This window comes from Lactuca virosa, chromosome 1 (assembly GCF_052849685.1).
Source record: "Lactuca virosa cultivar CGN04683 chromosome 1, Lactuca_virosa_CGN04683_v6, whole genome shotgun sequence".
In the NCBI taxonomy this organism is placed as follows: Eukaryota; Viridiplantae; Streptophyta; class Magnoliopsida; order Asterales; family Asteraceae; genus Lactuca; species Lactuca virosa.
In genome coordinates, this window is record NC_136426.1 from 126,867,937 (window position 1) to 126,879,364 (window position 11,428).

General features: G+C 37.0%; 1 protein-coding gene across 1 annotated transcript; it reads right to left on the bottom strand.

The window, feature by feature from the left end:
• Nucleotides 1–707: 707 nt before the first annotated feature.
• On the bottom strand, nucleotides 708–1,402 carry LOC145120318 (uncharacterized). The gene is made up of 2 exons (XM_079056151.1): nucleotides 799–1,402; nucleotides 708–745 (listed from the first exon to the last, which is right to left on the bottom strand). Exons 1-2 carry the CDS (start codon nucleotides 1,400–1,402, stop codon nucleotides 708–710), a joined length of 642 nt encoding a protein of 213 aa, XP_078912277.1.
• Between the last annotated feature and the right edge of the window lie 10,026 nt (nucleotides 1,403–11,428).

Genomic DNA, 11,428 nt, shown 5'->3' on the forward strand with positions numbered 1-11,428 from the left:
ACATCTGCAAGCCTTAGCAGCAGAAGAGGTGGACCAAACGTCTGCAGTCTGCAATAAGAAGACTGTTTGTTTTTTAACGTCTGCAGGCTGCTGAAATAAACTGAATTTTAAATAAAATGATTTTACAAACTTAAAAAGATTTCTCAACACCAAAATTTTAATAAAATTAGTCATATAACATTGGAAATAAAATTCATGCAATAAAATTAGTCACACAATTGTAAAAATTTGGTTTTGCAATAACAATTTCATTTAAAACAATTCAATCTATATTGTGCATCAACTGATCAGCAATTTCATCTCGTAATCGTGTCATATATTCACGGTCTGCTGCATTACCATTTGTTTGAATCTCATCTTCATCATCATTAAAGGTCACATTGTTATTTCGAAACGAGGCATTGGGTTCATCGTATCGTGCGAAATACTCATCACTCAGTCCTTCTCTCCTTATAAAATTATGAAGCGCGAAACATGCCATGACAATGTTTCTTTGTGTCACAAACGGGAATGGTGCCATCCTCTTCAATATAGGGAAACATGCTTTCAAAACACCAAAAGCACGCTCAATGACATTCCGAAGTTTTGCATGTCCATGGTTAAATTTTTCTTTATTGGTCAATGCACGTCTTTTACGAAAATCTCCAAGCCAATACCTCACATTACGATAAGGGGCCATAAATCCTCGAGTGTGTGCATACGCGGCATCACAAAGATAATATTTGTTTGTAAAAAATGCAAAACACTAATCAATTTTGAAACTAAGTTAAAAAAATTTATAAAAAAACAAATAATTACCTGGTGGTGGAAACGGGAATGAAGCTTGTGGATCAGCTACTGCTTCTGATAAAATTCTAGAGTCATGCGCTACCCCTTCCCACCCGGCCACAACAAATGTAAAAATCATATTGAAGTCACAAATTGCCAATACATTTTGGTAGCAATCTCCCTTTCCCCTACTTCTATATAAGTCTTGTTTCTTAGCAGGGACAACAGCATGTATCAAAGTGCCATCAAGTGCACCAAACGCTCCTTTGAAAACCCGTCGTAGCCTCCTATTATGTCCTGGAATGTTTGGATTCGGATTAAAAGAAGTTGGTACTATAACATCTTGTGCGAAAAGCATCATTTTTTCCAACACTTCATAAAAAAATTTATGAATTGTTTGCTTCGAGTGTTGAAATCTCCGCTTGATAATCACGTAACGTTGATTATGGCCGATCATCATCAAAAACATAGCCATCTTTTCCTCAACCGATACATGTTTGATGTCCTTTAATGAGTAATGTGCTCTAAAATGAGCACATAGTCGTACATATGAGTCGCGGGACATGCGTAACACTTCAACACATTGTAAACGATTACGATGTAATAACTCCAATGTGTATTCATGTCCCGTCATTTCCGAATCATTATCCCGCAATCGTTTCACACCCCTCTTCCAAAAATAACGGATGTACAGGTACATAAGAATTACGAGAAGTAACTTTTGATCGTGATCCATTATGAACCTAAAATCAACAAAGTAGAACTTTAAAAAACATTACATTAATCATATGTCAAGTAGCAAAAAAAACATTACATAAATCATATTTCAAGTAGCAAAAACACATTAGATAAAACATATTACATGTAGCAAAAACACATTAGATAAAACATATTCCAAGTAGCAAAATAACAAAAAATAGTTTCAACAAAGGCAAAAAGACCTAACAAAATAGTTCAAAATAGAAGCAAAAGGACCTAATAAATAGTTTCAACACAATAAAAATCATCGGACAATCTTTCCGTCCTTCAAAACTCCTAAACTTGTACCCGTCATCTCAAGCCATCCTCGTAATATCTCGGGAACATCGGGAAAATGCATCCACATCTCTCTCATGTTCATAGTCCCTCCAAAAATATGATATGCAACAAAGCGTAAAGGATCTGTATGGCCTAACTGAAGCACCTCTAATTTCTCTAAACATTGAGGAATTGTATACCCTTTAGTCAAACTTTGTAGAGCTTTTTTCATTTCAAATGCTAAATCGTCAGTAGTAATAGAAGTTCCATCAGGTGAAGAAGCAGACGGTAAGGTACTAGGAGCTTTAGGAGTTGAGGGTTTAGCCCTTTTGTTGGGGTAACCGGATGGTGAAGCAGCAGAAGGTGAAGCAGAAGAAGGTGAAGCATCAGAAGGTGAAGCAGCAGAAGGTGGTGGCTCATGAAAAGTATCACTAGCATGATGAGAAGTGTCATCACCATCATCATCTAATGCAAGAAAAGGGGTGGTGGTAATCTGAAGTGGTGGAAGACGACAAGAGGATGCTCCAGCTACTGAAGATAATTGGGTTGAGTAACTCCTAAAATTACCGGTGGCACTATTTCCATCAAAAAGACGAGCACAAAGATCTGGAAAATGCAGTGGCATTGTTTTCAACGAAGCAGCCTTCGGATGCCCCTAAACCCAAATATAACAAAAAATAGTGTAAGAATATTTGGCAACTTCAAACGTAAATGTTTAAAAGTGTTTGTTTGAGATTGTACCTTCTTAAAATCATCCCACTCCTCGACTGTTAAGTTAAAAGTGTTTGTTTGGGAATTGTAAATATTACCAGTTTTGTTTTTTAAATATACCCATCCTGTGTATTTGGCTTTCAGATTGTCATATGCATTTTTCATTTGTTTTTTACTCAAGCCAACGCCAAATTTTTCCTTAAGAACTCTTCCAAGCCTTATCCATGAATCTTTCTGCAAACTCAATCCTTTTCTACCAACACTCTCTACTTCTTCAATACAAGTATCCACTAAGCATTTTAATTGCTCATTGGTCCATTGATATCTCCCATTTCTAATAACCAATATAGCATTCACAATAAACAGTCAACAACTAACGATTTTCAACAACAATTTTTAGCACATTCAACAACAATTTGAAACAATAATAAGTATTTTCAGCCTCCTATTTCAACAAAAAAAAATAATTTAGCCTCTTATTTCAACAATTTGAAACAATTCTAGGCAAATTATATCATCCACAAATCAACAATCATATACATATACACTATCATATTCAGCAAATAATAATTTTCATCAAGACAAAACTTGATTTCAACAACTAACATCATTATTTCACAGCATTATTTCAAGAAAAAGCTTGATTTCAACACATTCTAGGCAAATTATATCATCCACAAATCAACAATCATAAACATATACACTATCATATTCAGCAAATAAGAATTTTCATCAAGAAAAAGCTTGATTTCAACAACTAACATCATTATTTCATAACATTATTTCAAGAAAAAGCTTTGATTTCAACACATTCTAGGCAAATTATATCATCCACAAATCAACAATCATATACATATACACTATCATATATACATACACAATCAACAATCATATACATATACACAATCAACAATCATATACACATACACAATCAACAAAAGAATATGTTATCTTTTTCTTGGCAGTTCTGTATATTGGCTTCCAATAAAAAAAATTATAGATCCTAGGTGTGAAAAAACAAGAAGACAGCTTGCAGGTAAGATTTAACAAGAATGACAGCTTGCTGGGAATTGTTTACAGGTAGTATTTTCAATTTTAGCAACAATATATGATAAATTATACACCTCCAAGATTTGAATATGAAGGAATACCCAACAAAATAAATATTTTCGGGGAAACAAGGATGCAAATCAAACAAGAAGTTGAATTGAAAGAGACAGGAGGCGACGACATACCTGTTCGCTGCAATCGAGAAGTGAAGCTTGCTGTTCGGAGGCGACGACCGGAGATGCGACCAGAGAGGAGGGTAGCGATGGGCGGTGCGGCGACAAATCGGAGGTGATGGTCGGTCGACGAAGGTTGCTGGAGTGAAGATGGAGTTGTCGAGCTATCTGTGTACGAAGACGGGAGGTTTGGACGAATGGAGGCGGAAACAAAAAGAAACACGTGTTTTTTTTAGGTCAAAGGAACTTGGCAGACTTTAGAAGAGGTTGGCCCATATCTGTGTGGTGAAGACCTCGCACAGACGTTTTTATGTCTGCGCACTTCAGAAAAACAAACGCACTTCAAACCTATAAGTCTGCGCGTGGTCTGCGCCGCGCAGACAGAAGACCTCCCGTAGATCTGCAGAGAAAAAACAAACACCCTCTTAATGTATAAATGACATTGCGGGGTTATGCGTAATGGGTTTGGGTAGTTTGATGACCTTTGCCTAAAACCTTATCCGGATCATTGAGGGTGACTACTAGGTTGAAAGAGTACCTATAGGAAGAGCTATAGCCATAGCGGTTGTTAGTTGCCAGTCTTTCTAGATGACAGTGTGACACATGGTTTGCGGGCACTTCGGTGTTCGTGGGCTGGAGTGATGTTGGTCCCTCGTTCGTGGCCATCGCAAACATCACGTGGGAATCGGGAGGTTTATCGGTCGAATTGACATCGTTTGTACCGATCCTGAACGACACCGCGAGGTACTTGTATTTTGCAAAGTCGGAGTAGCGAAAGTGGAGTCACGGGGTTGGTGTTTCGGGTGGAAGTCATGAGCCACTTAGAGCATTCATCTGGCCGTGCACACAAGTAGTGAACGGGGTGTTTCTCTTGGGTTAGGTAGCACTAAGGGACACTTTTCTATAGGGATGAGCAGCGGAAGCGGGTACCTACTTTCGGAACCTGAACTGCCTTGGAACTGCCGGTTCTGGAACGGGAACTGCCTTAGGCGGTTCCGGTTCCTAAAGTCTAGGAACCGCCTTAAGCGGTTCCGGTTCCAATTCTCATTTTTACGAAACCGATACCCGCTGGATAACCGTCGGTTCCGGTTCCAATACCGGGTACCCGGAACCGGCGGTTACCCGGAACCGGTACCGACGGGTACCCGCCTTTTTATAAAAAAAAATATATTTAATTTTTATATTTTGGTGCATTTGTTTTAAAAAATTAGGGTAAAGAACTTATAGCGATTACCTTAGTCTGATTCGTTTTTAGGGTTTATGATTTTCATTCCAAAAAAAAACGTTGTCTTCTCTTCTGGTCACTCTCCTCTCTCCCCTCTCAAACCCATCCTTCAGTTAATCGAAGCTTCAATCGCTCCAGACTCCAGTCATCGTTCTATTCAATCCAAGCTTCAATCGAAGCTTCAGTCTGCACTTCAATATCCAAGCTTCAATCGAAGCTTCAGTGGGCACTTCAATCTGTTCCAGGACTTGAAATTCACTCGTCTCCCTCGTCTCTCTGTCTCTCAATCGGGACTTCAGTCGACACTTTAAGGTGACCACGTCGCTCCGATCATCCGTACTTACGCTCTCCCTCGTCTTCATCGTCTCTCTCATCTTCAAGGTCAGATTCTCAATCGTAACTCTAAAATATTATTGTATCTGTTGACTGTGAAATTGGATATCTCGATTATCGATTTCTTAGGTTGTTCAACCTCCATCTGTGAATCTCGATTTGATTATTAGGCTGTAAGTTTCGATTTTTTTGTTGATTTTTTTGTTAATTTGTCGATTCTTTAGGTTGAATCTCGATTTCCATCTGTGTAATTTTTTTGTTTTTTTGTTAATTTACATCTGTGAATCTTGATTCACTCCTAATCGCAAATTAAATATGTTTGATGTCTGCAGGCTCTACCGAATCAACATACGGTTGATTATCCAAGTCTCCAATGCATGATGATGAAACTGGTTGGCAGGTGAATCGATCCAAGAGCAGGTGGAGGTGCACTCTCAAGGATGGCATTATGCAGGTTGCTTGGAACACCAACAGACCAACAGACCAGTAGGTTGCTTGGTGAGATACATACTGATATTTAGATACTAGTTAAATATATACTCATCTTTACTTGATTTTGGATTGATGACTATTTTTTTTATTTCAGTCGGCGTATGGGTTTGTGCCTTTGCGGGTTGCTTTGATTGTGTTTTGTTGTCTTGCTATTGTGACACTTAATGGAAGGTATTTGTACATAGAAACCTCAATGATACTTTATGTTCTATTCTTGTTATTAGTCATTATAAAAATATATTCTATTCTTGTTATCAGTCATTAAAAATTTGATTTTACAACTTATAATTGCAGTTTTGGGCAGCTTATTAAAAGTTAACTAGGCATATGCGTGTAACCAGAATGAAGATACAACAGGTTTGTTAATATGATGTTAATCTTTAAATTATCTGGTTTACAAATTGGTTTGTTATATGTTTTCTGGTGGACAGATTCCTGTGTCTCACTAGTGATGGTATGTCAAATTGTCAATTGATTTTTGTATTAAATCTAACATTAGTTTATCTTTTTATCCAAGAAGTCATGTCACAATATCCAATTTCTATATTCTTTTGCTTTTCAAATGAACCGTTCTAATGTTCCGATCTATGAGAAATTGTAACCTCAACAAAAAGATATGCGAATCACATACTAAATCTTATGTTATATCTGTTCAGTTTTAATTGATTTAACTAACACAAATAGTCAAGCATTTTTGAGGGTTTATATCGGTATATGATTGATAAATCTTAAATGGATTACCATTTTCGTTAACTTCTGATGGTGTTCTTCTATATACCTTTACATGAATCTTAACAATCACATACTAAATCTTATGTTATATCCATGCAGTATACCGTTCTCGACAGATGAGCTGACAAGATCAATGGATCCAATTCAAGGCTATGATGTTTTTGATGTGCTGTTTTTCCTGTTGCTGTTTTATGTTTATTGTTCGTAATTTGTCATTTTTGTCATCTCTACTTGTTAAATTTCACTTGATGGCAATTGTTTTTTATGATTTTTTTAATTCCGAGAAGTGTTTCTAAAGTTTAATAGGTGGTTATGTAAAAGATCAAGTTTTTATAATTGTTTTATTTTCATACCATTTCTAATTCGGATGTTTGTAAACATTATCCATGCCATGTAATCTATAATTTATAAATAAAAAATTCTATACTTTAGAAACCGGGTACCCGGAACCGGAACCGGTTCCAGTGGTTCTGGGAGCAGTTTCAATTTTCTAGGAACCGGTGTAGGCGGTTCCGGTTCCGGTTCCAATAACTTAAGAACCGCCGGTTCCGGGAGCGGTTCCGGTTCCAGTTAAAATAGGCGGGTACCCGGTTATGCTCATCCCTACTTTTCTATCAATCGGTTGGATAGATATAATAAAAGGTTGAATATATAACAAAAGGTTGGTTGTATATTAGAAGGTTGAATATGTAACAATAGGTTGGTTACTAATAAAAGGTTGAATAAGTAAAGGTTGCCTATATATGAAACATGATAGTTTCCATGCTATGCGGTTATTTATATTATATTTGGATGATCATATATGTTATGTGGTAGAATTGCGGTTGAACATATATGCATCTATGAGGTTGAATATGTGATTGAGTAACTATATTATGCGGTTGTTTGCTATCTTTTACTTGTTTATCATTTTTATGCTTCATCATAAAAAGAATGATTGACCCATTGGGGTTTGTATGTTTTATGTGCAACTTTATGAACTCACTCAGCAGGGGCTGACACTTATATCTTTTCTCTTTTGTGCCTTATGATTGGTTTAGGCAGTTTAGAAGATTGGCCTTGGTGAGAGGGGTTCTTATGGGTAGTAGATTTATATTAACGATACCACTCTTGGACACGTTTTTGATTATTTACTTTAAAGTACTTTTGTTTACATTTTAAATGGTTTGGAATTATGTTTGAATTTTTGAAGTAACGTTGTGGTTTTGAAAATGTTTTGAATTAAAAACTAAGTCTTCCGCTAACGTATTTTGTTGAAGTCTATAGATTCTATTAAGTTATGGAATCTCGGGAGCAGAATAGGCGTACCAATATTTAACCTAATCCAGCGAGATAGGTTACTTTGTGGTAATACCGGAAGTAAATATATATAGGTGTGAACGTTAGTATTGGACCCGTACTATCATAAGCACAAGATATATATATTTGGGACTAGAGGAACCACGAAGAAACCCAAGGACTTGGTGATCAGTACACAGAGTTGGAATTTCGTACGTTTGGTGGATCTCTTTGCATCATTGTTTTCTTTTGTGCTCGTTTTGATGTACCTCAGGGTCAGCTGATTACGAAGTTAGATAATAATGCAGCTGTGGGCGATCTAGTTGGGTGTTGGAAAATTTTTGGTGCGTGTGGAATCTCGGTGGATGACCACAATTTTCCTTGACGTTGATTTCCCTTGGAATCTAGTCGTTCGATGTTGTTGTTAGTATGGTTTGGCTTTCCGCCAACCAGACTGAAATTCTCTACGCTAAAGCATGTGCGTATTCTGCTTGTCGAGGGAGAGTAGGACTATGATGAGAAAATTCTATTCTAAAGTCTATTCCTATAATTCCTATGATGATAGCAATCAAGTGCCTAGGTGATGTGAAACATTCTTGACTAGTGTGATTGAGGGTTCAATGAAGACGAAGGGTCTCTTCGATGTGGAGCTTGCTAAGGAATATGACGATGTTTTTCTTTGATGAGTTGAAAAGTGTATAAGCACCACGTCATGTAGAGTTCTAGTTTGACCTTATTTCTAGTGTAGCTCCGAAGCCAAAGCTTTTTTTAAGATGGTTCATTCGGTAATGATGTCGTAGCTTCACAAGCTGTTTGAGTGAGGGTTATTCGACCACAGTTCCTCGTCTTTTGAAGCGTTTGTCCAATTTATTAAAATAAATACGATACATTCATTTGAGTATCAATTATCTAAGGTTGAATAAGATCAATATGAAAACAAACAAGTATCTACAGCCTATTCTGGTTTGGGGTGTGATCATGCAGCGAGGGAATTAAGGTGATGTTTCTGCTTTGTGATGAGAGAACTCTAGGGTTTGTTTCTATCATTTGCATTTTGTGGTGAGTAAGTGACTAGTAAGGAGGTCCCATGTTTTCCTTGGCTTATGTGATGGAGGGCTAAAGGAAGTAAGTGGCTATCTTTTTGTGGAGGTGGTCAAGGAGTTTCGACTGCAGACCATCAAAGGGTGATACTGAAAGACTCTCCTTAGATGAGAATTATTTGTTTTGACAATCGAGGCAGGTTAAGTGGCGAGTGTCCTGCTGATAGACAAGTTATGAAACGACTAGTTGAGACACAATATGGGAGTGATGGTAGATATTTTAATTAGAGAGAGACCAAGAAACGAGGGATGAAATGTGTCGAGCTCATTAAGGTCCAAAGAAACGACGGGTATAGAGGCCAGAGGTGATCTTGGTGGTCGAATAAGGCATGAAGGTTCGTTACCCTAAGTTGTTAGTATCGGTATCTGATTCCGAGGACGGAATCATTTTAAGGAGGGAAGAATTGTAACGACCCGAAAATCCGTCCGTTAACAATGCTAGTTTTTCGTTACTCGAATAATTATTCTTGTAAAAATGGTTTTGATGTTTGTGATGATAAAATGAAATAAATAAATAAAATGGTGTTAATTAACATTTAAAGGAATTTGTATGTAATTAAAATACATATAAATTAACTAATTGATTTGTTGGGATAGTTAACATAAATACAACCCATAAAAGGTATAAACAAAGTCTAAGGGTTAAAGTCACATATTTGAAAATATAGAAGGTAGTGCTTTTGGGTTTTCGGGTATAAAGTATTAAGATGGCTAAACTTCATGGACCAAAGTTGCAAGTTTTTAATAACGTATATTCAATTTGGAGGAATTAATCGTTCAAACTGATCGTTTCATTACCTCGTCCGCTCACTACTTTAAAAACAAAAACCGATCAAACCTCTTTGAGGCTGCTATACCTACGCCGACTAGAGAAAGACAAATATGTAGAGAAGCAAGTGAACGAGAAAGAGAATAAGAGCCAGTGTTATGGAGTTTTTCTTTTCCCGGCGGGAATTGCTTGGAAGTTGTGAAGATTTCAGGCATGGCTAGCTAAAACTCGGGCGAGGATACGAGCTTTCCGGCGACTACCTGCAACTCCCGTTACCATCTTTCTTTGTTGACCAGCCCTTACCAATCGACCACAAGAAGCTATGAAAAACCGAATAAAGAGCGAGAGAGGTGCAGAGCATCGCGTGCATATTAATATATGGTTTTGTTGTTGTGGTTTTTTATGATGATGGAATTCGTTACACAGAGCGATAAGAATCAGCCCGGTCGATATGGGTTTTGTTGTGTTTAATACTTTTGCTAAGCCTCAATAACATCGTAGAAAAGTGGTGGGTCTTCTGGTTTCCATCTCGTTGTCAGTGACATTAAAGAATATATGCACTCACCGGTGGTCGAGAGTGAGGATTTTTCTGACATCAGGGTATGCACCGAGAGTAACGAGGATACGGGTCAGTGGTGTTCTTACATGCTTTATGTCGAAAGTGTTGAGCAAAGCCGATGTCTTATATTTGTTGTGTTCGGTGTACTCGGTCCAAAACAGAGAGGCATCAGGCTGAGAAAATGCATGAGCATGGATTGATAAATTTTTAGAGCCATGGAAGGCTTCATCTGTATAGCTAGAGAGACGTCGGCCAGACCTAATTTGTTTGTTTTCCAGTGAGGTGCTGATGGCTCATGAATTGTGGTGATATTGCTTCCAAAATATTTGTTTTGGTTGTATGAGGTATGGTGAGTTTTCCAGAAAAAATAATGAGGGAACAAAAGTTGCTTTGTAGATGATGCATCAGGTTGTGTGCAAGGAGAACCCATCACGTGCATGTCTCTAGTTTGTGAAGGTATTGCTTCGTATCAAGTAGTCTACAAATTGGGTTAAATTCTATATGAGTTCTATACATATGTTCAGACGTACGGAGACTTAGTATATGTGGGTTATATGGAGCTTTTAGTACTATTAAATTATCAATTCATTTGTTTACGATTAGATAAATAAATTGATAATAAATTAACGTGGTAATATCGATTACGTTGAGATTTAAACCTATTTATGGTTTAAATTAACGTCACAACCATGTTATTAATAATAATAATAATAATAATAATAATAATAATAATTGGTTGTATAGGATGGTTTTGATGCACGACGATATCTACGATCAAACATTTTTTTTTTCACGGCTCGATATTATGAGGATTTGACGTTGACCGCTCAATCAATATTAAGGCATTTGTTGAATTACGGACCTACAAAGTTACGTGTTGAAGTGATATCAAAGCCGAAAAGATCAATGTGAGTTCATAGTTTTAACTCACTAAGGTTGCATGATTGAAACGTGCTATCCGTAGATGGTGATTTGATTCACTTTAGGATGACCATGTCATTACTTGTTCTTGATGATGATATGATATTTATGATGTTGATATATGGTTTGTGCTAATGCCATGTTATGACCTAATTGCTATGTTGCTTACACTTTGATGAACTTCATGTATATAGCATGCTAGCTTAAGTTGCTTGAAATATGATGTATGGTTGTGTTTTGATGTGTTGGTTATGAATACATTGCATGTTTAATACACATCTATATGGTATGCATTACATA

Bases quoted from the DNA above. Each gene is read 5' to 3' on its own strand.
- LOC145120318 (XM_079056151.1), bottom strand. From the start codon at position 1,402: ATGACGGGACATGAATACACATTGGAGTTATTACATCGTAATCGTTTA. The intron at 746-798 runs GTAATTATTTGT...AAAATTGATTAG, and splicing joins ATTCCCGTTTCCACCACCAG to TGTTTTGCATTTTTTACAAA.